This window comes from Podarcis muralis, chromosome 7 (assembly GCF_964188315.1).
Source record: "Podarcis muralis chromosome 7, rPodMur119.hap1.1, whole genome shotgun sequence".
NCBI classification, from domain to species: Eukaryota; Metazoa; Chordata; class Lepidosauria; order Squamata; family Lacertidae; genus Podarcis; species Podarcis muralis.
Window position 1 is genome coordinate 30,801,937 of NC_135661.1, and position 27,395 is coordinate 30,829,331.

The window sequence follows — 27,395 nt, forward strand, 5'->3', positions numbered from 1 at the left end:
CAGGCAGGCAAAGCCAACTGAGGACACAGTGGGGTATTGGCAAGCACTAGATAGATAAAGCATTTTGCTCCTGGGCCTTATTGGGAATCTGCGATGAGATACACATGCAGTGGACTTTGCCCCCGGTTCCAGTCACAACATAGAGGGCAGCTTAAGGTCCAAAATAGTTTACTGTTGCAGTCGGTTGAGCATGAGACTCTTACTCTCAGGGTTGTGGGTTCCAGTCCCATGTTGGGGGGGGGGAATCTGCATTGCAGGGGGTTGGACCCTCGTGGTCCCTTCCAACTCTACAATTCTATGATTCTAACTCTTCAGAAAGCATTTGTGGAGCAGTGCTAATAGCTATTTCCCTTCCATTCACAGGTTCTCTAGATCGAAGTGATTCCCTTTTAAGTGATGTTAATCTGAAGGACAGGAACACTGAAAGGGGCAGAGCTAACTATTTTCTCTCAAGCTTGCTAGTCTTCTGCAAAGAACAGTTAATTGCTCTTGTACTCATTATGAAAGCTCTGATCTGCTTTGTGTTATGCCCCTTCCTCGATAATAGAGTTCAGTAAAAAGCTTATAAGCTCAAAATAGTCTTGATAATCATCACCTCTCATTCTGAAATTATTTGAAATATCCTTTGTGGCATGCCTTCTAATAAATTACGAGCAGGGTGACTTTATTAATCACACCAAAATCTTGTTTTAACTTTAAAGCTTTGGTTATCTAAATTGTGCCTTCTTCTCTAAATGTGCACTTATCAAAGCAGTCCCCGATAATGCTGCACGATTACAGGTGATTTACCTGCTGACAACAAAGCAGCAAAACCACAGACAATGTGATGCCAAGGGAAAATACAGCCCATAACTACATTTAGAGTTATTCCTCCATGTAGACTATATTGGTTTCAAATCAATTCCTCTTCTCAAATTCCCCAATTAATCATGTTATTTGAAACAAAGACCAACCTTCTCTAGTTTTGATATATGGGCAGCACAATACCAAACTCTAGAAAACCCATCAAACTCAGTGGAACTAAAAATACTAGAACTGTGACTGACTTATTAGCAGAATAATGAACGTACCCAACAGAGAACCATTAATTTCTAGTGGTCTACCGAGTAGAAATTTTATTTTATGTGCTAACTAGTTAGAGTTTGTGATAAGCTACTTGAACTTTATTTGTAAATAAAAAAATATTTGCATGAAATATTTTGTAGGCAAAAAGAAATCAAAACATAGCTCCCTAAATATAACTGCATCCTGGAAATACATGAAGTCAAAGATAGCTTTAAATGCCAGTAGAGAATGAATTTGGGTGAATCCTAACAATGGCTAAACTCAGCCATGTAATTCAATTGGAATATTAACCATTCTGGGTTTCCCCATTTTTCTTTCTACTTACACATGCAGTTATAGCTTAAGTACATTGCACAAGGATAACCGTGACCTACCAGCTAGAGTTTTCCCAGTAAGTTTCCAGTTCTTCTCGTGGAATACACTCTCTTCTGAAACTTCTGTGGCTTTTATTCCCTTTCTCTGTCTAACAGCTGTCATGATGTCAGTAATATTCACACATTATACTTTGTGCTGGTTCCTAAATATACATACATAAAGTAATATGGAAGCAATTAAACATTTAACACTCTATCATTACTAACACCCTTAAAATGTATGCAAAAATATATGGCTAGATATTTCACAGATAGCAGGAAATCATCACTTAAATTACCGTCTTGCTATTTTTGCAAAATATCCAAGAATAAATAATCATATTGTTTCAACTTGTCAAAAATAAATTAGCAAAATAAATATTTTATTATCAAATGCACAGAACCATTTGAGATAACTTACAGATAACAGTGCAAAGGACACAGAGTAAAACATAGCTCATTTAATTTATTCCCCATTGGAATAGTTTAAGAGTATCATTCAAAAGTATGAATGCTTGCAAATTTCCTAATATTTTAGGGGGCTCCTGATGTGCCTGTCTCTGTAGCAGATAGAAATATTTCAAAGGCATTTTTTAAGCTCATGAAAATGCAAGTGGTACAGTTTGCGACTTCCATGTGTGTAAATCAGATGAGCACAAGGAGTCCCATCTCCCCTCAGACTGAACTTGGGTCCGCCATTTTCTCTCAGCCTAATTTAACTTACAGGGTTGTTGCTGGACCGCCAGACTGTTGAAGTAGAAGAACCATGTTTGCTACCCTGAGCTCCATGGAGAGAGAGCGGATATTAGTGGAATAAAAACTTGATATAAGGAGATAGATGTTCCATCTCTCCACAGTAAAAATAGTATGCAGGGCACCACAGATTTATTGTGGCAGAAACTTTAATGGACTGGAGTCTACTTCATTGGACACAACAAAGCTACAATCCTAGTCATCAGGGGCAGGAAACATTTGGCCCTCCAGATGATGCTGAACTACATCTCCAATCAACCCCAGCCAGCATCTTAATAGTCAAGGCTGATGGGAGCTGTAATCCAAAAAGGCGAAGGTTCATCCTGGAGAGGCAAAGGTTCATCAGCCCAGCTATACATGCTTACCTGGGAGTAAATCCCATTGAGTTGTGGGGTGGACCAGTGCTGGAGCATGCAGAAGATCCCTGGTTCAATTTGTGGTATCTCCAGGTACAACCAAGAGAGACTCTTGTCTGAAATCCTGGAGAGCCACTGCCAGTCAGTGTACACAATACTGAACTAGATGGACCAACATTATGACTCAGGGTAAGGCAGAATGTCTTTTCTAGTTTTGCCAGAAAGGAAACACACACACACACACACACACACACTGAATAAATGTGGGTTTGTTAGCCTGGTTGATCAAATAAACATGACCACCAGACCAAGCCGTGGGGAAAGGAGTGTGTGGAAATACGGCTATTATCGAATTTTCAAAAAAAATGGGTCAACTCCAAAATTCATTACATGAATTATACACGCATGTACGGGAACAAGTCCTGTTGAACTCAATGTGACCTGCATGTGAAGCAGATGCTCTTCCATTGACCCCAAAGACATACAGTGATACCTCAGGTTACAAACACTTTGGGTTACAAATGCTTCGGGTTACAAACTCCACTAAATCGGAACTAGTACCCCAGGATGAGAAAGGAAATTGTGTGCCGGTGGCGCAGCGGTAGCAGGAGGCCCCATTAGTGAAAGTCCGCCTCAGGTTAAGAACAGTTTTGGGTTAAGAACAGGCCTCCGGAACGAATTAAGTATGTAACCCGAGGTACCATTGTATAGGAACATAGAAAACCGCTTTATGCAGAGTCAGACCAATGCACCATCTACCTCTGTGCGGACTGCACTGACTAGCAGCGGCTCCCCGGGGGTTTCACGCAGCGTATCTCTCCCAGGCTTACCTGGAGATGCCACAGGTTGAACCTGGGACCTTAGGAACATCGGAAGCTGCCTTATACAGAGCAAGATCAATGACCCATCTGCTTCAGTGCTATCTATCCTGACTGGCAGCATCTTTCCAGGATTCTGGGGAGGAACTGAACCTGGGCCTTTCTGTATGCCAAGCAGATGCTTCTCCCCTGAGCTGGGGTGGTGGGACCCCATACCCACCCCCCTCTTGCAAACCAATATCACCATGCACAAACAGACAGGTGGCATGCTGAAAAGTGTCGGCAGTGCATTATTTTCCCCAAACCCAAACCCTCCATAAAAACAGGCACACGTGTCTGTTTTGTCTGTCTGGGGAGCTTCCCTCTCCTGTTCCTATTTATTTCGATACCAGTCTCTCCCTCTCTCTCTCTCCCCCCCCCCCCATTGGCATGGGCTCCAGGCGGCTTGCAGATAAAACAGAAAGAGCTCAAAGCATAGAGGCGGGGCGGCGGCGGGGGAGACAAGGAGGAAAACCGTTTTAAAAACACAATTAAACACAGACAGAATTAGAACAATGTATATATAGGCGTCGTTCCTCTTCTCTCCCGTCCCCCCGCCTTGGGAGGGGCTGAGATTTGTGCCAAGAAACGGCGTCCTTCGGAGAAAGGCGGAGAAGCGGGGAAGGAGGGAGAAGCCTCCGCAGGGTGCGCTGGGTGGGCCAGGCGAGGCACCCACGAGGGGCTGGGGGGGGGCGTTGCGGGGCGGCCTAGGCCTCCTCGTCCCCTCAGCCGCCAGCACGGCCTCGTCCTTTTTTATTTTTTGGCCTCGCTCTCCGGGTCCAAGCGTGTCCCCGCCAGCCCTGAGGGGACCCCTTTCCCCACCCCCACCCGAAGCCCCTTACCTACTCGGGGGGGCGGGCAGACATGCGGTGACGGCCCCGGTGTGTCACGGAGGGAGGAATGGAGCTGCCGCCGCCTCAGCCTCCCTCAGGGACGAAGGCGGGAGAGGGAAAGGGAGGCGATGGCGGAGCGAGGCGCCTCCCGCTTGTGAGGGGGGGGGGGGGAGGAGAGGGGCTCTTTGAGGCGGGGAGGTGTGTGGGCACGAAAGAGGAGGATGGGGAGATGGGGGTTTGTGGGGGGGGAGTTTCTAGGGGGAGGGGTTTCCCGACGCCTCCTCCTCCCCTCTGTCCCTCATGATTTGTATTTAAAACCCACATTGTCCTCCGAGGAGAGCTCAAGGTGACGAACACACACTCACCCCCCCCCCTTGATTTGATCTTCACAACAACCTTGTGAGGTAGGTTGGGCGGAGAGAGGCTGTGAGGCCATAAAGGGCACGTGTGTCGTTTAGTTCAGTTGGTAGAGAGAGCACCTGCTTTGCGTGCAGAAGGTCCCGGGTTCAGTGCCCCCTGGCATCTCCAGATGGTGGGGGGGGGGGCTGGGAAGAGACCCCCCAGCCTGAAACCTTGAAGAGATGTTGCCTGTCAGTGTAGACAGCACTGAGCTAGGTGGACCATTGGTCGGACTCCGTATAAGGGAGCTTCCCGTGTTCCTGTATGTCTTTGGAGAAAGGCCATAGCTCAGGTGGTAGAACATCTGCTTTGCATGCAGAAGGTGCCAAATGCAATCCCTGGCATCTCCAGGTAGGGCTGGGGAGAGAGATCCCCTTCTGAAACCCTGGAGAGCTGCTGCCCATCAGGAAACTCAGTCTACACTAGGTCCCCTAAAGGGCTGTAGCTCAGTGGTTGAGATTTGCATGTAGAAGATCCCAGGTTCAATCCCCAAAGGTATCTCCAGGTAGGGCTGGAAGAGACCCTTCTTCTGAAATTCAGAGTGGGATGATGGGAGTTTCAGCCTAACAACATCCGGAGGGCACCACATGTGCCAGCTCTGCACCAAGATGGAAGCTAAAGGAATTTCTGGTTTCACTGGATCATTTTGGAGACACTTCCAATTGTTGCAGCTCAGTCCTATGCAGCTCAGAGTAACCAAACGAAACTTTTAACACATGACATGATAAAAGTCTGTAATTTTATCAGGACAAGTTACTTGTTGTTTACTGTTGCAACAATTGTTTTCTCAAAATTTATCTTCTGTACAATGGAAATAAATAAAAACAGTATTAAAAAAAGGAAAGAAAAGTCTGCAGGAATAAACAGGTTGTTTTTCTGCAACTTTCATTTCAGAGGACGCCTTTCCCACTTTGATTAAATCTATCAGTTCATGCTTTGCTGATGCAATGCAGTCTTCAGTGCCATCATTCTCATATCCTGGTAGACTAAGGTTACCAGATTTTTTTTTCAATGAATCCCGGGACACTTTTCAACTTCCTACTAAATAGATGGATTTTGTCAGGGGACCAATTTGTAAATCCGGGGACTGTACCCGGTAAATGGGGATGTCTGGTAACCTTATGTCAGACCACTAGGACGTACTGGCATTCCCCCCAGTTTTTAATAATTAAAACTATGTTCCTAGATGCCCAGCTCCTTAGCTACCACCAGCACCAAGGTCTAGTAATAAGAGGGGGATAACCATATAAGCCACCTTGAGCTTTATGGAGAAAAATGTGGAATATATGGTAAATGCAGTAAATGAATACATATTAAAGGCCTTCCATCCCCCCACATCTCCATTTGTCTCAAGGGCTCCAGTAGGCAGTATACTGGAGGACAAACAGCTGTTTTCTTCATGCCCCCATTTTATTTCCTAGGGCTGTGGTTCCCAAACTTTTTCTGCCATGGACCACTTGAAAACTGCTGAGGGTTTCGTGTAGCACTTAATGTTTCTGCCTCTTGTAGCAACTGTAATGCACTGTGCTAGACGCTAGGATTTTTACTTTTATTTTTATTGCTTCTTTTAATTCCTATATATTGTTGGTTTATTGTATAACAATTTGGATTCTATAGAATTTAGATTTCAGTACAATAAAATGAAATGCAAGGAATAAAATAATAAAATAAAAATTAAGTATCACTATGGACATGATGCAATGGATGTGCCGTCTCCCATCTTCAACCACAAAGCCACATACACACCACATGCCACCTGAATGGACCAGTTTGGGAAAACCTGGCAAAACAAAAATATTGAATGAAAACCAAGTGTTGTATGAGATAGGTCTTTGGTCTGATCCAGCAGGGCAGTTCTTAAAGAAAATGAGCCACACCCATCTAGCAAGTTCCTCGCATCTTATACTCTGCTTGGGCAAGTATGCCTCATGAAAATATTCAAACCTTTGTGACTCGGTATTGTGGGACTACTAGAGCAGAATTAGGCGCACAAATAGAGTGCACAACTTTATTGCTAGATATGCTTTAGCATTTATTTATATTCTTTACTTACTGGTTTTCTAATACTCTTTTTCTTCAGGGATTAAGTTGGTGGCTACCAGAGGATTATCTCAAAGAGGCTTCCTGGCTCTGGAATTTGCTCTCCAAGGAGATTAGACCAGCTCTGTCATGAATAGCTTTTGGATGCCAAGCCAAACTTGTCCCATTCACTCAAGTTGTTTTTTTTTAAATAGTAATTCACTTCAACCATATTTGATGATTTTTAACTGCTTGTTTTTGTTTGTAGTGATTTTAATTGAAATTATAAGCCACCTTGAAGATAGGATATACTTTTTTCAATTTTTTTCAGATTAAACAGAATTGCATCACATGTTTCTGCCAAATGTTCAATTTGTGAGAGCTTGTGGCATAGAACACGGAAACGGGGATCAGAAGATCCGTCTCCCTTTGTGTTCTTACTCTCCGTGACCAATCAAGTTTGTCTCAGGAGACTGCCTTACACAAGAAAGTCCCAAATAAGTGGTAAGGTATGCACAGACAATAGTAATGTGTTTTTACAGATGTTGCAAAGCTCTGACACATGTAGTAATTGAGAATTAAAAAAGGTTAGCTGAAGAATCCCCTAACATGACAACTATAATTCAGTTCATAGTTAACTTTTACATGCCTATCATACATGAAAGCAAAGTGCTAAATTAGGCTCACTAGAAAAACAGGAAGCATATCCCTTTCTCAGTTTACGGCTCACAGCTCATTGAACACAGAGCACCCTCAGTAAGCCCCTTGCCCTCCCTTTGTTGTCCCAGGCAGGCAACACAAACAGGTGGTTTAATTAAGCCTCAAAGGCATCACCATCCATGGTCAGTATATGGCTTGGGAGGAATGCAGGTGATACAAAACAGCATTTATATAGCGCTTTGGTGTTCAAGAGTCTCGATACATATTATCACAGCCATTCTTTAGAACCACCTGCTAAAGTAGGTCACCCCATACTGGAGGTGGGGAAGGGGCTTAGGGTAACCTAGATAAGCAATTCAGGAAACTTAGGGAGTTCATGCGCTGTTATGAGTTGTAGATTCACTGATTCATAGCTCAGGTATTTATTCAATAATCTACACTGGCTCTTTTAGCATGTTTAGGTATATGTGTGCATTTTTAAACAAAGAGAAAGGCTATATTTACAAGCTAACTTTCTTGTGTTCAGTAAAACATATGCAATCGAGAGCACAATATTGATGTGTTTAACAAAGGAGTTTATTACCAAAATACAATTAGTCAATACATGACAAAACTTCTGTAAAGCAAAATAAATTATTCTAACAATGTACAGTATTTCAGAAGGTAGTCAAAGTTGTACTACAAAGTTTGCTTCCGTAGTTTCCAAACAAGACAAACCTAGAGAGAACTTAAGGCATGCAGCTTAATGTGCGGGAAAGTATCTTATAAAGTAAGTCATCCTGTCAGTCAGATAATGCAAGATCTACAGTCTTTTACATGTCAGTTTTCTAAAAGTTTTATACTTTGGCTATAAAAAACAGTGCCATAGTATTACAATTCCTTTTTTCTTAAAAAAATATATGTACCCATGCCCATGAATATCAAATGCACATTTCTATTAAATATATTTTAACATTACTTTGAGCACCAGCTGTACATTTTCATTTTAAATGATTAAATAAGTGCTTTAAAAATGCAGCAACTAGCTGAATGCCACAATGTTTTTTCAAGCTAAGAACAAGGAATACAGCCTCTATTGGTGAAGCTGTTGAAGCCACGGTTAATTGGAAGCAAGCTCCATTGATTCCAACACCATGTTTCCAAATAAGTTGCTTATGCTACAGTCAAAGGGCTGGTTAAGAAAAATAAAATATGGTCAGATTACGGGGATGGGAAACAAGAGAAGAGAATCATCCCACCCCATGCCCTGTCTACTAATCTTACCTCCACACCAACCAAAATGCCCATCAGTTGGACATGTGCCAAAGCACATGAAAGCCCAAACCACACAGGTAAACATTTCCTAGAATAATAAGATCATAATCTGGACCTGCAATCATTTAATTGTGTGTTTGCCGGTCCTATATAAATATTACTTTTTATGTTTAGATGCCCAGTGGGCATAAGAGTGGGGTAGCTGTGATCCCATTGCCCTCATGCCCTTCTTCCTACTACTAGCCTGTATCACATGCTAAATTAATCCTAACCAGCCCAAACAAGTGCAGTGCTGATCCATTGAAAGTTTTCTCCCATTGAGAACAACAGGATGAACATTGTAAGGATGTCATCCACAGCACATCTCTATGGGAATAATGCAAGTGTAATGCAATCTACTCTCAAGCAAGTGTATATTGGAATTGCAGCCAGACGTATAAATGGAAGCTTTTCGCCCATAACAGAACAGAGCACTGAATCTGCTTCTCCATAAATTAAATGGGGGCAGGGGAAGAAATAAAACACTATAGTTAGCAGTATGCGTTTTATCTTTTTAAAATCCTAAAACAGAGGGAAGACATGCTGTATGTCTGAAAAAGTGCTCTAAACAAAAACTCCCTAAATCCAAACAGCTCACATTCCAAGATAGGTAACATGATCAACAAACTGGTTTCAGCCTCAAGTCTGCTACATGGCAAGTGTGTAAATTTGAAGAGTGAACTGATAGCAACCCATGGGCTTTAAAATGAAAAAAAAAAAAAAAGTGTGTCAGTATGAAGGATGCTCTCCTTGTGCAATTGAAGGTAATATCAAATTTTAAGTATTGAGACTATAGTTAGCTTAAAAAAATAAAAATAAAATAAAATACTTCCCTTTACTATTTAACAGCAATGGAAGATTACATATACAAAATGGTAAGAAAAGAACCTTCTGAATACATATGCACCTTGCCTGGCCTCCCCAATTCATTTCAATTGTTCTTCACATATTGTATTCCTGCAAAAAGCTTTACATGCCTAAAAATCAATACTTAACTTCAATAAAAATATAATTAGTTTTATAAGCTCGTGGTTTCACAATTTTCTTGTAGTGTAACAGACAGGCATGATCCATTAAGGAAAAAACACAAAACAAAGTAAAGGTTTGTGACAAAGAGCCTTCACCATGGTTTTGAAATGAAACATTTAAAATAAACCAAGTAATTTTTACCAAGCTTTCAACCAATTTCAGAAAATAGACAGATAGGAGGTGGAATGTTGATACGCTTTGTATGATCTCAGCTATTAAATAGTTGCCCAATAATTTCCTGTTTCTAAGAAGTTTCAGGTTGACGATACAATACAGATGCAAGGACTGAATACAAAGGTAACAGTAGTAGCCAGAAGTATTTCATCAAGATTTGTGACCAATTGGATTCTGTTCAGTCTTAAAGAGCTCATAGCAGGAAGTGAAATATAGCACCTTCTCAATTTCTCCCTGTTTGTTATATTTCTCAAGAACACAATCCACATTTTCAATCTCATATTTAAAATAAACTTGGTTGTTGTACAGTTTGTTGTACAGTGAATTTATGCACTCACTTTTTATAAATGCACCTAGTTTAGAAACAAGTAACAGATTGAATAATAATAGGGATTCTAGTTTGGATTTTCTACAAAATGCCTTGAAATATTTTTGCATTCAACATTTAAAGCTTCTTTAAAAATGACACAAAATATTTTCCATTGGTCCAACTTCACAGTTCAGAAATTTTGAGGGGCAGGGAGTGACCCAAACTCAATTAGCACCATGAAAGCTGAGCTTTTAATGTATAATAAATACATTTTTTAAAGTTCTGCAGCTGTCTGAAAATAATGCATCTCTGTGTACAAATCTGCTTACAAGCAATGAACTGCTTGTAAAGGGAAATGCAGCAATATGGCAAGAACTGGGAGAGGGCTCCACCCAAATGAAACATAACACTAGTTTCAAGAGAAAAATAACATTGGAGGCTGCTGAACTTCCACTGAAGTCAATGGCAGTTAAGCAGCTGAAGCTTGAAACCACAGACAGGAACTCATGGTATTCAAGGCATGAAAACAGCTCCTTTTGAGAAACAAGTGTGAATGAAGTGGTTTTAGTGGCTATTTTATAACAATGTTACAATGGGGTAAGCTCGTAACTTCCATTGAGTTTTCATCCGATTTCTGTGTACTTAAGAAACTGGATTTTGACGTGTTAAATATTATTTGATAAAGAGGTAAACCTCCCTTCAAAGTTTAGCTAAGACCACTTGTTCCTACCCACTCTGATCCAGTTTATGGCACTTCTAGCATTCTGAAATGCCTGATTTTATAGAGAGAGATATGAGAAAGTTCTGGTGAACCATTAAGGTCCATCAAGACTTAATTATACATTCTCAGCATCTCATACTGAAAGAAATAACCTAAGCCAAACAATTTGCTACTTTTTTATGATGCCTATATCAGCTGGAAGATACAGATATTTTTATCTTTTCTAAAAAAGAAGAAGCAGTAATTGAGTGAGGAACCATAAGGCCTAAGCAGTTACTCAGTCTCCCTCTCCCTTTCTGGAAATGCTGCTTCATAAATGTAGTCAGTCATGTCAGTTTTTAAAAAATTACCTAAAATGAATTTAACCCCCTTTAGATAGTTTCAAGGCAGTAAGATTAAACCCCTTAAGGTAACACATTAGTGTGAAATTCCTATTATATGGCTAAGCTTTAGATTAGCACTAGGCATTGAAAACGGCTCTGTCAGTAGAGGATAATGGTTTCAGCGGACCTTTCCCTAAATGGAGTATTTACTGTTCAGTTACTTCAAGAGCTTGTGAAATAAATCCATTTTCTTGTTGACATAAATAACATTTCGACCGTTAGAAATATCACTGCATTTCATTACTTACAGTTTTCGCTTTAGCAAGTACTTCAGGTGATGTAAAGAGAACACAAGAAAACAGCACTTTATGAAACCCTTTAAAGCAGCAGCATCACCTATCTTACACTCTGAGTTGCTGTGTGGTCCTTGTTCAGAATTATGTTTATGATTTCACCTTCATGTTCCTTCATATGGTCCAACAAGTTCTCCTTGTTGGTGGACTCAAATCCACAAATGCAACAGCAGAAGAGAAGGACGCAGTATTCTGTGCCAAGGTGAGGCAGGCCGGCAGTTTTGTCTGAATTGCATGAGGTATTAGTTGTGGAAGTAGGATTCTGATTTTCATCAGAATTCACGGTTTTGTCAGCAGTTTGGTTAGAGGAGTCTGAAAAGGACAAGCCCTCTGAGTTGCTTTTCAAAGGAAATAAACCATCAGCGGTCACCTTCCCAGTCAGCTGACCTGGGAACCTAAGAAAGGAAGAAAGTAGTTGACTTTAGTATACAAATTCTAAGAAAATGGCAATACAGAATGTCTAAGGATCTGTTTGCAGGGCTCAATGTATGTACAAGTTGCTTTTGGCATCTCTCACTTGTACGCCAGCCCTTTCCCTCCCTTTCACTACTGTGCAGCAAATCTCTAAACAGCTTATAAAATTTCCCCCAAGTGTAAAGAGAAAGTGGAAGGTTTGGCAAAAGAGCTTCCAGCAGGGAAATCACAATGCCCCCCAGACTCCAACAACTTAACTAACTATGTTGCTTAAAGCAACTGGCTTGCTATGCAAGTTGTTAAGATAGTGCTCTATATTACAGGTATAAATAGTGACCCTTAAATGCGCACACACCTGCTGCTTTGTGAAATTGCATCATTAATAGCCTTGTTCACTTGTTCATAGTTGTAGTTTTGGTCACTTGCGTGCTTCCACATATGAGACTTGAGAGAAGGGGGGTGGCTACATTCATACCCACAAAGCGAACATCTGAAGGGGGGAAAAGATTAAGAGAAAGAAGAAGGGGTCAACATGTCTTACCCAAAATGTGGTCAAATTATAAAAGGTCAGCACACCCTTTTATTTCTATCCCAGTTTAGTTTAGCTGTCGCTGCATTTTTATGTGATATTTTAAAGATTTCTACTCCAAAAAGTATACCTAAAGCTATAAAGTCTGTCAAACATGGTGAACTAATACACAGTCTCATTAGGCAATAACAACAGAATTAATAGGTATTAAAAAAACGCCAAAGTAATAAAAAGCTAGAGGGAGAAATTGCACACGTTAAAGAAATTTGTAGTATATCAAGTATTCTCAGAATTTAACATATGGTTAGATGCACTGGAGCATGCCTAAATGAATACAGTATTTGCCCTGGGCCTTGCTAAACAGATTTCTCTGTGGAACTAAGGAAGGGGCCACAGCTCAGTGGTGCTGTGCATACAGAAGGCCTTGTATTCAATCCCTCACATCTCCAAATAAAAAGGTTCAGGTAGAAGGTGCGAAGAAAGGCCTCTGCTGGCAAGTCATTGCCAGTCAGTGATTAGACAATACCAGGATAGATGGACAAATAATCTGACCTGGAATGAGAGTTCGCACTCAACTTCTACCAAAAAAAAAATTGATCAAATTCAACTTCCATCTTTTCTTCTCCAAGCCCTATTTAATTTGGAACAAACTGGAACCATGCCCAGAACATTTCACGTACCAGGACTTTGTGCGCAAAGCACGCACGTAGCACATTTCCCTCACTATTAAGTATCTACAGTCAAATATTCTGAGGGAGACCCCTATGTTTTCCAGAGCTCTGGTACTTCTGGGCTGTTGTTGTTTTTTTTACAGGTTTCCTGGAGTCTCCAGAGTACCAGGCTCTAACATCAGCAAGATACAAAGGCAGAGATGATCCTTTAACCAAGCAATTTGTAAGAGATCTCTAGCAAAAATTCGGTGATCTTAACTTCAAACTATCTGTACTAACAAGGCCACAGCTGCCACCGGCTTGCCAAGCAGTCAGTTACCTACTTGAACTGCTCCATTAGCTGCACTGCCTGGTGTTCCTGTGGATGGCGCCTCATATGGCACTTCAAGCTATTCATATTTGTTGTGGCAAAGTCGCACATTCGACACCTGAAGGAAAACAAAGAAGCAATTGGTTCCCAGCAACCTCAGCCTCTTGACAAGTCCATCTCTGAGGTGGGCGTTGCGGAAGGGAGGACAAGGAGGGAAGTTTGGCCAATTATAATTCATTCTAGAATCCATCAGTGCAGTAGTCAAGTAAATGTTCGCTGCCTGCTATTCAGATGAAAATGTCATTGGTTAAGGGCCTCTGGAGGTGTTAGCTGTCTGCTTAAACTTGTGGTTCAATCAATATGGCTCTATCCATCTAAAAGTTCAAAATGGCAAACTTTCAGATGCATCATGCAAATAGTAGAGGTTCCTGGACAACTGTGCTGAATTTTAAAAAGAAACATTAAAGACTCAATAAATCTGCTTATTGTTTGTTTTGAAGATTTTTTACCCCACCTTTCAGACCTTTCTAGGCTGCTTAAAAGAAACAGGTGGAAAAAGCCACATTCTTCTAGCATAACCCGGCAGCTGTTAGTCCTCTGGCTGATGGGATGTGGCCCAAGCATGCTCCAATTCTGCTGTTGCTTGCTTTAGGAACCTCCTTACCAGGTATTTCAATATGCATTACTTGCAGATCCTTACTGTAATGATGTCAGTGGATTCTAAAGTGACTGTCAGAGTAAACTGGTAGCAAGTGACACACTCCTTCAAAATTAGGCAATTTCAAATCGCCCACTGTGTTCTAACTTTAGAATTGACAGCTGGAAGAAAACACATCAAAAAAATTCCAGCTGTAAGTAACAGAAAACCCCAGAGATATGCTCACCTGTATGGCTTATCGGAGTTGTGAATCCGCCTATGATTCCGCACACCAACATACATTGTGCTTGTGTAATCACAAACGTCGCATCTGTAAAGTTTCTGGACTGAAATCCTATCCCCTAAATGACATACAACACAGTTTTTAGAAATCATTTTCCTTAACAGAAAGACAGATCTTGTTTCAGCACAATCTGATCCTGCTTAGGTTCTAATCTCCCAATACTAACAGTTGAGAAGAGTTTGGTTCACACATTTGATTTGGCTTGCAGCTTTGGTTCTGGAAGGTGTTTAATTCAGGATTTTTTGTATATATATATATATATATTAAATAATCAGGTCTGGGCCAACCACACAAGTGACCCAAGCAGATACTTAGGGTAGTCTTATTATTAAGGGCGCCCAAGAAAACCTACAATATGAGAGGTCCTTCTCAAGATCCTAGTTGTTGCATCGCAGCATCCTCATTACAGGGGGTCCTGGGAATTGCTCCTGGATCATGCAGTGCTGTGTCTTAGGACGCTAAGTTGCCTTGGACCAGCCTGGTAAATAATTAAGCCATTTCTTATCTAAATTGAATAACAATGAAGGAAATAACATTTGTAGGCAAATAAAAATATATTGCCTAATGATCACTAAAACCACCATATTTTATATGCAATTACATCACGAAGATTTGTTGTTTTACAAAACACAACTCTGCTTTTTACTACATGCTTTAGAGTCATGGGTTTGGGAACTGCTTTTATCCACAGAAGGGAGGGCAGGAAGTAAAGGAAGGCCAAGCCCTGTGGGGTGTAACAATCTGACTGGTTTCAAACCAACACTAAAAGCAGGTGTTCCTGTAATGCATGTTATTACAATCGCCCTACATTATTAGACATTTAGAATTCAATCACATGCAGAAAGATCCCTTTAACGTTCTAGCACAGCCGCGATGAACAGGGGCGCTGATGATTTCATAAACATGAAACAAATGTTCCCGCTCAGATTAACGCGTGCATAAACAGATGCTGTGCCATAAACTTCTTGGGTTTGGGCTGTTTTATAGAGACGACATCTGTTTGACAAGAGGGCTTCCTTCCTGCAATCGTGTCATAATTTGACTGCAAAGAGTTTCCAAACTACTTTAGAAAGCTTAAATTCTCATTTAATGAATGCTATTAAAAGGGGGAACATGTTCAGTCAAGTCATACTTCCAAATCCCAGGTTTTAAAATAAAAACCTGCATTAAGCGTTGAGGCAGGGCGTAGGTGTTTGCTGTTTATTTTGGAGGGGTGCATCATCAAGAAAAATTGGCATCCTTTCCCTCTGATTCAGAGGCTCTTCAGGTAAAAGGCACACTTCTCTAAAAAGGTGTGGACAGTAGCAAAGGGAGGAACAAGCTTCTTTCCATACTGTTTGCCTAGTTGGAAGGCCTTACAAAAGCCTTGCCCAATCTTGTGCCCTCCAGATGTTTCAGACTACAATGCCCATCAGCCCCAGCCAGCATGCCCAATGACCAGGAATGATGGGAGTTGTAGTCCAAAACATCTAGAGGGCTGGAGGCTGCAGAAGGCTGCGCTATACGGTCAAGTGATTAAAAGCCCTATGTGGCAACTGCTGAAAAGCTTTTTCCTCTGGTGATTCTCCATGAAGCGGGTGCTACCTTTAACAGCCCCTAACCATATCTGTTGCACATTTCATTATCTGCATACCAAAGCTGCATATTCCTGGCAGTGGCAGTGCTGCTGCTCAGGTACTATGGGCAACTGGGAAAATGAACTTAGCATTGGCTTTTAACAGTTAAAAGTCACTGCCACAGCCGAGGGATTCTCAAGAACCTCCAGCATGTTGAGCTCCACATTTTAAACTGGCCCAATGCTATCACTAAGCAAGTGAAAAAGACAGACAGTACCGACTCTTTCATCCACTTTGCTACAAGTTATTAGGCTGTCAGACGGCGGCATCGAGTATAGGTCTGGAAGGCTGTGTTGCTCTCTCTCGTGGCTTCGAAGCTGACTCTGCAAAGCAAACAGGAGTACTGTCTTTTAAAAGGGTGCAAATACGGAGTGGCTGAACCTCCATACTGAACTCTCGTTATTTTCCTGCCAAATGTCGTCTGTGATTACTTATCTGTCAGGCAGCCAAACAAAATGACAATACAAATCAAGATGATTTTTAAAGAGGAGCTCAAGACACATGATCACTAACCAACTGCATGGGAGTGAGGAGAGAAAGACAGTTTCCAACTCAAGCAGGGATAATGGGAAAGCAGACTTTTCAGTTGCCCAAATCTGAGTGAGCTCCGTAGATTTAGAAGAGCACCACAAAGTAGAATTACCATTACCTGGTCTAATAAATAGGTAACAAGGTTCCACCCACCCACCACTCCACCAAGAGCTGCAGGAAGGTCCTGGTTTGTACCCCAACATGGTAGAATAGTCATGCACTCTAACTTGATGATATAACTTGGGCTTTTCTAATTTTTCTATTTATATAGTTTATTGTATAGCACCTAAGCTGCTTTATGGCATATAACAATCAGAATTGTTGTTCCTCTTCAGACATAGAAATTGTTAAGATACTCAATTGTTAAGGGTAATGTTTTTTAAAAAAGAGGGGGTGTGTGTTAATGCTATGATTTTGGCTTTCCAAAATTGCTGCTATTGGCTGAGTTCAGAGTTCTACCTGCCTTATTACTACAGGCTTAACTCCAGCTTTGAAGAGGCTGAAATAAAGTTCTGACCCTGATGCTTCCTTGACCCACTTCTGAATTGACTTACAGGTTTTGACAAACAATCCAGTTGTTGATTCCAAGGCCATTACTCAGGCACTGAGCAGCACCAGACACTCCAGTACTAGCAATCTCAATGGGACCTTTCTGGCAACCAACCATCATCGACTGTTTGCAATTGACTGCCCCAGTTAAGCCTGTCATGACAAGCTGCAACTTCTCTGGCTCACACAGTTCAGAGCAATCAAGAAACAGTCAAAAAAAGCAAACACAAAAGTAAAGACACTTCACCTTATAATGAAAGGATTCTTCGCACTGTTTGCACTGGTACATTCGGGTTTTGCAGTGGTTGATCATATGGTTTTCCAAATCCTTACTGTTTTCTGCTATGTGCTCACAAATAGGACATTGATAGGGCTGCCTCTGGCGATGCACCCGCAAGTGTTGCTTGATGTACCCCTTGTTGCCACTACTGTAGTGGCACAGGCGGCATCGGAAGGGGCGATCCACATTGGGGATGTATTCCACCAGGTTGCTCCCCAGCACGTTGGCATCGGCTGCAGGTTGGCACTGCACATTGTCTTGCAACTCCTTTAGAATGTCGTCGTCGGAAGCATTCTGGTCCGTCCTCTCCTTCAGCTTTTCAATGACGGTGAGCAGGGACATGCTGATGCCCATTTTAATGGGACCTTCAGCCAGCTCTGGCTTATCCTTCTGTATTTCCATGAAAGCACAGTCCGTTTGGTTCAGGCCTGCCAATTCCTCTGTTTTAAGGGAGGTCACCAGCTTAGAATGGGCGACGTAGCTGTTGTCAGCTGGCCTCTGCCCAGCCTCTGAACCTATAGAATTTGCCTCGGCGAAAGCTCTGAGGCTTGACCGGGTTAGCTCTGCAGCTCTGATGGGCATCGTGACGAGCGCTTCGGCAGCCAGGGAGTGCAGCCTCAAGGACTCCGAATTTGTTCTTCTTCTGGTGGGAGGCGCGTTTTCATCCACTGCTTTGGCTCTACCAGGGTTTAAATCGCCATCTTTCTTCTCTGCACTGCTCCATCCGATTATGACTTCTTCGAGTTCCACAGAGCTTTTGTCCATATGATAAACGTCCCCATCGCGTGCCACACGAACTTGCTCAGAGATTATTTTCTTCTCGGCTTCAATGTCGGTGTCCATAGAGTAAGGCTTCTGCAAGACAGGCTCTTCGGCGCTCGGCAAACGTTCAACTATGACGTTAACGTGGCCTTTTTTATTTGGGCTGCAGCTAATGATTTTTTGGGCGGAGGAAAGCAAGCTGTCGGTCATCAAGTTGTCTTGCTCCAGATCGGTATCTGACAGAGTCTCTTCTGCTCCTTTGCCTGTGGGTGAGAGAGCAGCCGACTGACTTAAGAGCGCCTCCTCTTTCGCAGGCTCTTCTGTCGAGGAGGTTTTGTACACCATTTGCTCAGAGCTACAAATGTGGAGTTGAACAGCTTGGTCACCAGAGAGACCCAGTTCATTATTTTCTAGCGCGAGGACAACAGCATCCACGTTGCGAGGAACACCCGATACAGCAGGGTCCTGCAACGTAGCTTGTTCATTTTCTTCCTCAAATATGGGGTATGAGCAGTCGACTTCGCCTGCATGCTTCCAGGCATGCGTTTTCAACATTCTTTGCTGACCACAAGTGTAGCTGCAAATTAAGCATCGGTACATGCCGTACTGCTCATAAGTATACCATTTTTGCCTCCCCTTCTCTGTTGGACGGGGAGACTGAAGCTGTGCTGTCTGATCAGCGCTGGCATTGACAAAACCTTCCACTGGACCATGCAAAGTGGTACTGGGAAAACTTGCACATTGCTGCTGCTCCTTTGAAAGAGTGTGTGCTTTGCTACTGTTCTCTGGGTGATGCCTCACATGAGCTTCAAACTCTTCTAGGCTTCTCATGGCAAAATTGCACACTGAGCACATAAGTATTACTTCGTTCTGCTGGCCATGTTGTTTCACGTGTTCTTTTAAGAGAGGGAGAGTGGGAGACAGAGATTTACAGAGACTGCATTGGTAGCAAACCACCTTCCTTTTATTCTGCGGAGGACAGTCTGTTACATAATAATCTTCTATATTTATTGTGCCCAGGGCAGGCAGTTCAATGGTTTTACCTGGGATCTCTGGGAAGTTTTGTGAGTCAAGTGACAGCAGGGACACATCAGGATGCAAGCGCTTTTTCCCTATTAAAAGGCATTTTTGTGACTTCTCACTCTCAACGATCTTGCTTAGCTTTTGGATGACCTGGATTAGTGGGTCAGGGTTACACTTTCTCTGGTCTTCACAACTTTCTGAAGTTGGGCTTACAACTGCTTCGGAGATCAGTACAGCTTCCGGTTGCCCAATGTTTGAGACTACTGCTGTAATACTGTTGCCTTCTTCCATAATATCTGAAACTTAAAATGTACATTGCTGTGTTACAAAACATCAAGCTTACGGAACACAATGGCATAAATGTTGCAGTCAATCAGTTCATGCACCTTAAACAGATGCACAAGTCATCCAGTCCCTTTTAAAAGCTGCTTTGCATCTTAACACATAAGTGATATTCCATACAAAGTATGGACCTCCAACTGTTCAATGTAGTTGTTCAGGAGGAAAAGGGACCTGAGCTTATCCTCCTCCTTGCCAACCTCACCATTTGTCTCAGCTGTGCTTGCACTCTATTAGCAGAGGCGATTAGGGATGAAGTCATCCCTGTGCACCAATGCAGAGTTTCCTTGATCTGAACATCTGTCTGTTGATCTCTTGCAAGTGCCCTGGGAGTTCCCGCTCCATAGCTAATTGAAAACGTTCATGGCAGTAAACTGTGAAAAGAGAATGTTAATTTGAGACAGGATGAAGTTATTAAGCACTTGAACGCTAAAGAATGAGCACCCTTGAGCAGAAGATGGTCTAAAGATCAGTACAAATGACTAACATCAATCAAATCTGCAAGAATACCACATATGCCATTCCTCCATTTTAACTATGACATTTTCAAACAGTTTTAAGGTGAGAGTATCACCAAACAACACCATGCAAGCTTGCTATGTGATTTAGTAAGCAAAACTGATCAGAAACATGACTGCAAGACTGAAAAAGTCTTACTATTCCAGACTGAGCTGGATAAAATTTGGTGAGTACTTAACACTTTGAAAAGTCTGTAAGCAATTCAATTGGCAGGGAATGCTTTTCACTTGCAGAATGATTTACTACATGCACTATTCCATGAAACGAGCTCAAATAATTCCACACCACCAATGGTGTGAAAACTAGAGAAATTTCTTCAGCTACGTATGCCTTGGCTTAGTCAAAATCGCAATGACAACAGAACAGCAACCTGGGAATAAGATGACATTAAACTGTCAGATCTTTCTTTAATATTCTGGCAGATTAAAAATGACAAACATTTGGATCTATAAAGGAAGCGAAAGCAGTAGGATTCTTTTAAAAATAAAACACCTTAGCAGAAGGAACATTTTCATAATGAAATCAACAAATACTTCACTGATCAAATATTCTATCCTGTTGAGTTCAAGCTTCAGTATCTGCATCCTAGTTTAAGGTGTTTTTGGCACATGATGAAGCAGAGCTTTGCCAATGACAGCCCAAAAGGTAACTATAATCCTGCACATACTTACCAGACAAGAAATCCATTGAACTCAGTGGAACTTACTTCAGAGTAAGTTGCAATCCTTTAGCCACTTACCTGGAACCAAGCCATATTGAACTCAAGTGGGATTTAATTCAGAGTAGACCTATACAGGCTGTAGTGCCACACAACACTTTGGTCTTTAAGAATGTTGCATTTTCTTGCAGAGAATAATCAAGACAATCAATTCTTTGGCAACTCTTTTGTGAATGTTTTCACCAAACTAAAAAAGAGTTGAGAAGATCAATGCTGATGATCTCAGTTGAAGGAAATTCAGAAACCGCAGCTGGTGCAGAATTGAGTGGCCAGGTTGCTCACTAGAGCAGGACAGTTTGAGCATATAACAACAATCCTGGCCAAACTGCACTGGCTGCTAATTAGTTTCTGAACCCAATTCAAAGGGCTGTTTTCGACCCACAAAGCCTTATGTGGCTCAGAACCACAATACCTCAAGGATTGCCACTTCCCATATAAACCAACCCAGACTCTGCAATCATCATCTGAGGTCCTTCTACGTGTGCCCCTTTCTTGTGAGGTTTGGAGGGTAGCAACATGAGAACAGGCCCTTTCAGTGGTGGCTCCCCACTTGTGGAATGTTCTCCACAGGGAAGATCACCTGGCACCATCATTACATAGCTGTAGGTGCCATGCAAAAACATTTCTTTTTTACCAGGCATTTGGCTCTTAATTATCAATGGCCTCTTTGAGTGGGGGGGATGTTTCAATCCTGCCTTATATGAAGAGGATTTTCTTTTAGATTTTCCTATGTTTTGTTTTATGATGGTTTCAATGTATGTGTTTGATTATTTATTGTAAGTCGCTTTGAGTTGCTTTGGTAACAAATCAATCAAGTTTTAATCATAATCAGAAGTGTAGCTCTTTTGCTATTTTCTATCCTCAATGGCTTTTAAAAAAATCAGGTAAGGCAACCAAGGTGAGTGGCGGACAGGGGGTTGAAGAAGAGGGGATTTGATTAAATCCTCCTTCTTGAGTCATTCTGAATCACACCTCTTCAGAACTGGTTTTTTGCACAAGAGACAACAAAAGATACTAGGGCCTTATATCCTTTAGCAGAGGAAAACAGTGGGTGGGAGAGGAGGCAGCAGGAATTTTGGATAAATTGCTGAGAAATAAAGAATTAAAGAGCCCCCCCTTCCCAATCATCTGATGAACCTGAATCTCCCTGTAGACAACACAAGGCAAGGTGAACCCAAAGTCTGACTTCGCTAAAGGGTAAATTCACATTACACTATACCTGCAGCCACCAGACCAGAGTTTTCTCATCCGTCATAACTGCAAGAACATCCTAAAAGGAAAATCCTGCAAGTAAAAGCAGCTATAGCAACAAATTAAAGAGCATTCCTGCCAAACGATTTACCAGACATTACATTTTGAATACTACTTTATCAAGAAGTAATCAGGCACTCTTTTTTAATGCTTAAAATGGAAAATAAAAGAAAGCTGTACTTTTTTTTTTTACACTATGCTTGCAGGAGTCTTTCACTTTTCACAAAACAAACAAACTTTTTGTTTAACCTATAAAAGCATGCTATTGACACAGCAGTCAAAAGGGTTGAGACTGATAAGAAAGTGTTAGCTTGTTGCAACCTCCAGCCGAGAAAAGTTTTAACCAGGTTCCCTCTGCAGAACTTTTGAAAGCAGAGCACCAGATATAGGGTTTCCAGTTCTATTAGCATTCTATAGCTTTTTTGAGTTACACAAAACACAATCCTGTGCATGTGACAATTTGCCTGAAGTAATTTTTACCATTAAGGAGCGTAAGTGAAATGTAGGGTTCAGCACACTAGTTTCGTGGAGATCGGAAAACTGGTAGGAAAGCAGAATCATACCCTGAGCTTGAGGGCTCATTAGGGCTGAGATTCTAAGTTGGGTGGGTGTGGGAAATAAGTAGACTGAAGTTGGAGAATTACAGGAAAGGAAAACAAATACAATCTTCATGTCAAGACACTTTGAAACAATGGTTTTGAAGAAATGTGTGTGTGCACATTCTTAAGGGCTGGCACTCTTTTTAGACATACAACCTGGCTTTAGCTTATTTTTTAGTTATCGTTTTATAGATTAGAAAGGTTTTGTTGATGATCTGTTAATCATGTAATATTGCTTATGCCATAACTATGAGGCTCAGATTATTTTTTCAGTTTCTGGTTTGTTAATAGCGTTTTATAGACGACAATTGTTTTACTGATTATTTGCCAATTCTATAATAGGACTTATGCTATATCTGTGATATTTTATTATGTTATTGTCTTTAAGCTGCTTTGGGATTCATTTGAATGGACAGTGGCATAGAAATTGAATCAAATCAGACATTTAACCCAAAAATGCATCTGAGGAGCAACTCCTTGGTTTTTAAAGCCATACTTTTGCATATTGGTAGTACTGCAGCTGTGACCTACCTTAGGTCAGCTTGTGAGCAAGCAGTGGGCCCCAACCTATAAGCCGAGGACTGATACTATAAAGGGAAAATGATGGGAATAGATCAATAGTATGACTAGAGGATTGGAATTGGGATTATGGAGTTCCAATATTCCCATTTGGCCACTAGGCAATATTGAGCTATGTTCCCTCCATTGCAACCTGTTGCGAGAATTTGATTAAGGCCTACAAAACACTACAGAAATTATAGTCAATAGCTAGCAATTATAAATAGGAACTGAAGCTTTAAAGGTGAAGGAAGAGCCTTACTGTCTTTCAACTCACTGGCTGAAAGGAAGTTTGAAGATAATAATTGTGTGTATGGACAACTGCATCAAAAGGGTGGATCAGAGAGAGAGAAACTCCTTTCCTGAGCTTTGGAGGTGGCTAATAGGGGCAATGGGGGGGGGGGGCTATAACATTGCTAAGAAAGGATGTGTGTAAAAATGTTAGACTGAAGAATGAGAGCCTGCCTATTTGTTTGTAAAACCATATAAAGGACACACACATCAATGCACCAGAAAGGAATCACCAAAAGAATGACACAGGGAACTCTCTCTGTCTGTCTGTCTGTCTCTCTCTCTCTCTCTGTGTGAATGACAATATCCCCATGTGGCGCCAAGAGTAGAGGAAGGCCAATATAAATCAATAAATGCAGTAGGTGCACAGACCGTTATGCGTAAGGAAGGAGGGAGCCATACCCCAACTCCGGAAAGTGCCGGCGGAAAATCCCCCAAACGTCGTGCTGCTCTTAGCTCCTTTAACGCCTGAACATCCACCCCTCACACCCCTCCCCTAGTTTTGATTGTGTGAGGTAAGGCATCTCTACCTCACCGGGGTCGAGGGGAGATGCTCCACGCCTCTGACAGGTGCTGGGCGCTGAGCACCACGCGTCTCCCACCCACCCAACCTGCCACCCTCTCCCCCTCCTCTCGGGTGCCTGCTGAGAGAAAAGGCTGGGGAAAGGAGACCCCCAACCCCTTTCCCGGTCGCTCATAGGGATGTTTTTCCCTCCTCCCCATACACGCCCCCTCGAAAAACGCGCTCCCCGCCCCCCCTTCGCACCCACCTTCCCAGGGGAGCCTCAATGAGCTCTGCTTTTCCTTTTTTCCTCCCTCCCGCTGCTGCTGCCTCTGCAGGGAGCACCGCTTTAAAATGGCGACGATGGGAAAGGGATCACGTGGCCCGAGGGGCCCGGTCAGGTGACCAGAGAGGGAAAGTTTCACCTCCTTCGCCTGCGCTAGCCCGCCCACCTGTTGCCATGGTGACCAAGCATAACTGGCTTCTCGCGCTCAGGTGCCTCGCGCTGGGCCCAAAGACGAGCGCGCCTCTGCCGCATGTTGTGGCGGCTTCCACTAGTAGTAGCTGATGACTCTCCCGGTCCCACCGCCAACCATAAAGCGCTCTCTCTTGTCCGTGCAATCAGAATAAATGTGTGTGTGTATGGTGTCTATTCAAACAATAAATATATAATAAAGCACCTATGCACACAGAATATGCAAATGTATACAAAGCATCTATGCAAAAAACGTAGAACGTGTTTATGCAAACATAATATTATATCGCCTACCCTCTAACAATGTCCCTCTCTTCTGAGGAGGGTGTCTATGCAAAGAGAATGGAAAGCACTGAATGGTCCTTGGTGATGGTTCCCACAAGGATGCATGCAGATGCTTCTCTGGATTCAAGCTGCTCAGAGGTAAATTTACTTCGGTGGGATTTGCACCTGGAAAAATGAAGCCTTAGAACTGCAGCCGTGTTGGGTGACCCAATAGGCAGATGAAGCAACTGTTCTGCGCACCAGCCAAGGAAATTAGTTTTGATGTTTCCAAAAAAACAAAACACCCCCCCCCCCTCCAAAGCATCAAAGTTGTCATAATGGGAAATACCAGAACTTTGTGAGGCTTCCTTATGCTACGCTCTTCCCCCATTGTGCTTCTTTCTGCCAGGCAAAAGATCACACATTTCTGGATCTTCACTGGATCTGCAAGCCCTACTGGCACGGTAACAGGTGCCAGACTTGAGATTCGTGTGCCAGGCTCTGTTCAAATTAAAGGCTGGTTGCCATGAATCCTCACTGACTCCTACAACCAGAGTAGGGACAAAGGAGGCAGGATGGCAGTTTCCTTCTAATGTAATTGTATGGGTGACATCCAAATGTCCGAATCCTCAGAGCTCTCCGTCAAGCACTGATTTTGAAGTGTTTTGAGCACCATGCGCTCAACAGCTGCAGCCACATCATGACGGCATGCCATATAATATTCTGTGCAGCAAATTTATGATTGTTGGGGCCCCAATTAGGTGTTACATTTATAATAAAGTGCCTGTTATAAAGTGTTTGAAGGGATTCCGGTGTGCTCCCCGTTCGCAAGTACAGCAAATGCATTGGGCTAGGTAAATTTATGACCCCAAAGCACACATAAAATATAATACATCCTTTAATCTTACGTTTGAGGAACTCACTGCTACTTAACTCATTAATAACATTAAGGCATCCCATTCATCTTAATGACTGGAAAATGCTTTGAACCCGGGACACAAAGAATGAGTAGATGTTATGGAATAAAGGTTGGCTTCCCTGAGGATTCAAATTGACCTAAACAGGGGTCAAGATTTCGCTGTTTATCACCAAGGCACACTTCATGGTCTTCTATTATAGAAAGATTTACAGATGTGTTCATATCAGCATTTTTTTCTGAATTAAAAAATAATAATCAGGTGAAGCATTTTGTTGTTGTTAAAAAACCCAACTTAATATTACTTTTTAATATGTGCAAAAAACACTTGGCACCCAGTACAGCTGACAGATTTTCATTTAAACTCATTTGCAGCCTGGTGATTTAATAAGTTTGCATGCAATTGTTGCTCAGCGCCTTTACAGTGCTGATAAAAGAACAACCCTGATGTTATTGTACTTTCATGATTTGTGCTCCTGATGCTTTTGGGGTGGTCACACGCTATCCTGCTTTCAATACTACTGTATTTTTTGCTCTATAAGACTCACTTTTTCCCTCCTAAAAAGTAAGGGGAAATGTGTGTGCGTCTTATGGAGCGAATGCAGGCTGCGCAGCTATCACAGAAGCCAGAACAGCAAGAGGGATTGCTGCTTTCACTGCGCAGCTATCCCTCTTGCTGTTCTGGCTTCTGAGATTCAGAATATTTTTTTTCTTGTTTTCCTCCTCCAAAAACTAGGTGTGTCTTGTGGTCTGGTGCGTCTTATAGAGCGAAAAATACGGTATTTACGCCTGCAGAAGTTTTGGAGTGCTCACACTGCTTCATTTCCAATCAGCACATAACCTGTAACTTCCTGCTGAAATCTTACAGCATTGGGGTGGGTGTCACACTTTTGTTGTGTTTTGTAGCTTCTCTGGACAGCAGATAAGAACACATCTACACCATACAGGTAAAGCAGCCCTATACCAATTTGACAGTCATCATTCTCTCCCAAAGAATCCTGGGAAGGGTAGTTTCTTATGGGCGTTGAGAGTTGTTAGGAGATACCTATTCTCTGCTACAGTTCCCAGAGTTTCCTGGGAAAAGGGATTAATTGTTAAAGTACTCTGACAATTGTAGATCTGGGAGGAGCTACAACTCTCAGCATCCTTAACAAACTACACTTCCCATGATTCTTTGGGGAAAACCATGACGGTTAAGGTGGACTAATACTGTATTATTTTAAATGTACTGTGGGCCAATGTGGTAGCATCGTGGAAGCACTGCGGAACAACAAATAAAGCAGAACAAATTCACCACTTTGTGGCACTTTTCTGTCTCGAGAAGCAATGGAGTGTGTCTCTGAGGGTGAAGTGAAACAGCTGTATTAGCAACACCAAAGTTACCACCCTGGGGTGCAAGCCTGGGCAGTGCGTATGGAGCCTCCCACCTCCAGGCCTCGCTGATGTGGTCCAAAGGAAAGCAGAGGGGAACATGTTGTGTTCCTTCTGCGATAGTTTGTCCACCTTTGGCCCCCCACCTGCACTCAGCATTCACCTGTGGCTCCTAGAAGCTGCCAGCATGTGACAGGGGCCACACCCTGGGAATGTCTTCGACTTGCCGGCTAAACCAGCTGAGGGTAACCGATAGGTCTCAAGCCATTGATGAGTTAGAGACTTCCGCCCTGGTGGATTTAGCAGACAATACCAAGGACTCAGCTATACAGCTTCAAATTAAACATTTCAAATGTAAAGTGCAATATACAAATGCGACACTAGATGGCGATGGTGAGCTATGGCAAATTCAATATATTATTCAAAACTTTTTTTAAAAAAACATTTTCACAGTGTTTTTTTTAAAAA

The 27,395-nt window shown here is 42.2% G+C and overlaps 2 protein-coding genes and 1 long non-coding RNA gene across 18 annotated transcripts in view; 1 reads left to right on the forward strand and 2 right to left on the reverse strand.

Moving 5' to 3' along the window:
• The window catches only part of DPY19L3 (dpy-19 like C-mannosyltransferase 3), a 37,639-nt gene extending 33,244 nt beyond the window's left edge, over window positions 1-4,395 (reverse strand). For 4 of the 5 annotated variants that reach the window (XM_028740316.2, XM_028740315.2, XM_028740311.2 and 1 more), the window contains exons 1-2: window positions 4,227-4,395; window positions 1,440-1,582 (exon numbers count right to left, since the gene is read on the reverse strand). In XM_028740316.2, the coding sequence (XP_028596149.2) occupies window positions 1,440-1,542 (103 nt within the window). In that variant the 5' untranslated portion in view covers window positions 1,543-1,582; window positions 4,227-4,395. The remainder of the gene's footprint in view (window positions 1-1,439; window positions 1,583-4,226) is intronic. The other variant, XM_028740314.2, reaches the window with a different exon arrangement.
• A 27-nt stretch (window positions 4,396-4,422) lies between these two features.
• On the forward strand, window positions 4,423-8,252 carry LOC144328399 (uncharacterized). Its single transcript, XR_013393610.1, has 2 exons — window positions 4,423-4,621; window positions 6,967-8,252. It is a non-coding gene; the product is annotated as an uncharacterized LOC144328399 (long non-coding RNA).
• Window positions 8,253-9,870: 1,618 nt separating this feature from the next.
• Window positions 9,871-24,282, reverse strand: ZNF507 (zinc finger protein 507). 12 transcript variants are annotated; one of them, XM_028740302.2, is made up of 9 exons: window positions 24,170-24,264; window positions 21,920-21,970; window positions 19,669-19,837; window positions 17,307-19,426; window positions 16,197-16,302; window positions 14,307-14,421; window positions 13,436-13,540; window positions 12,268-12,402; window positions 9,871-11,893 (listed from the first exon to the last, which is right to left on the reverse strand). In XM_028740302.2, the coding sequence occupies exons 4-9, from the start codon at window positions 19,413-19,415 to the stop codon at window positions 11,542-11,544; spliced, it is 2,922 nt and encodes a 973-aa protein (XP_028596135.2). In that variant the 5' UTR covers window positions 19,416-19,426; window positions 19,669-19,837; window positions 21,920-21,970; window positions 24,170-24,264; the 3' UTR covers window positions 9,871-11,541. The 12 variants fall into 12 exon arrangements, 11 of the variants coding, with proteins under 11 accessions (XP_028596135.2, XP_028596138.2, XP_028596137.2 ...); XM_028740305.2 differs by lacking the exon at window positions 19,669-19,837; XM_028740304.2 differs by lacking the exon at window positions 21,920-21,970 and having other exon boundaries at window positions 17,307-19,420; window positions 24,170-24,262.
• Window positions 24,283-27,395: the final 3,113 nt, after the last annotated feature.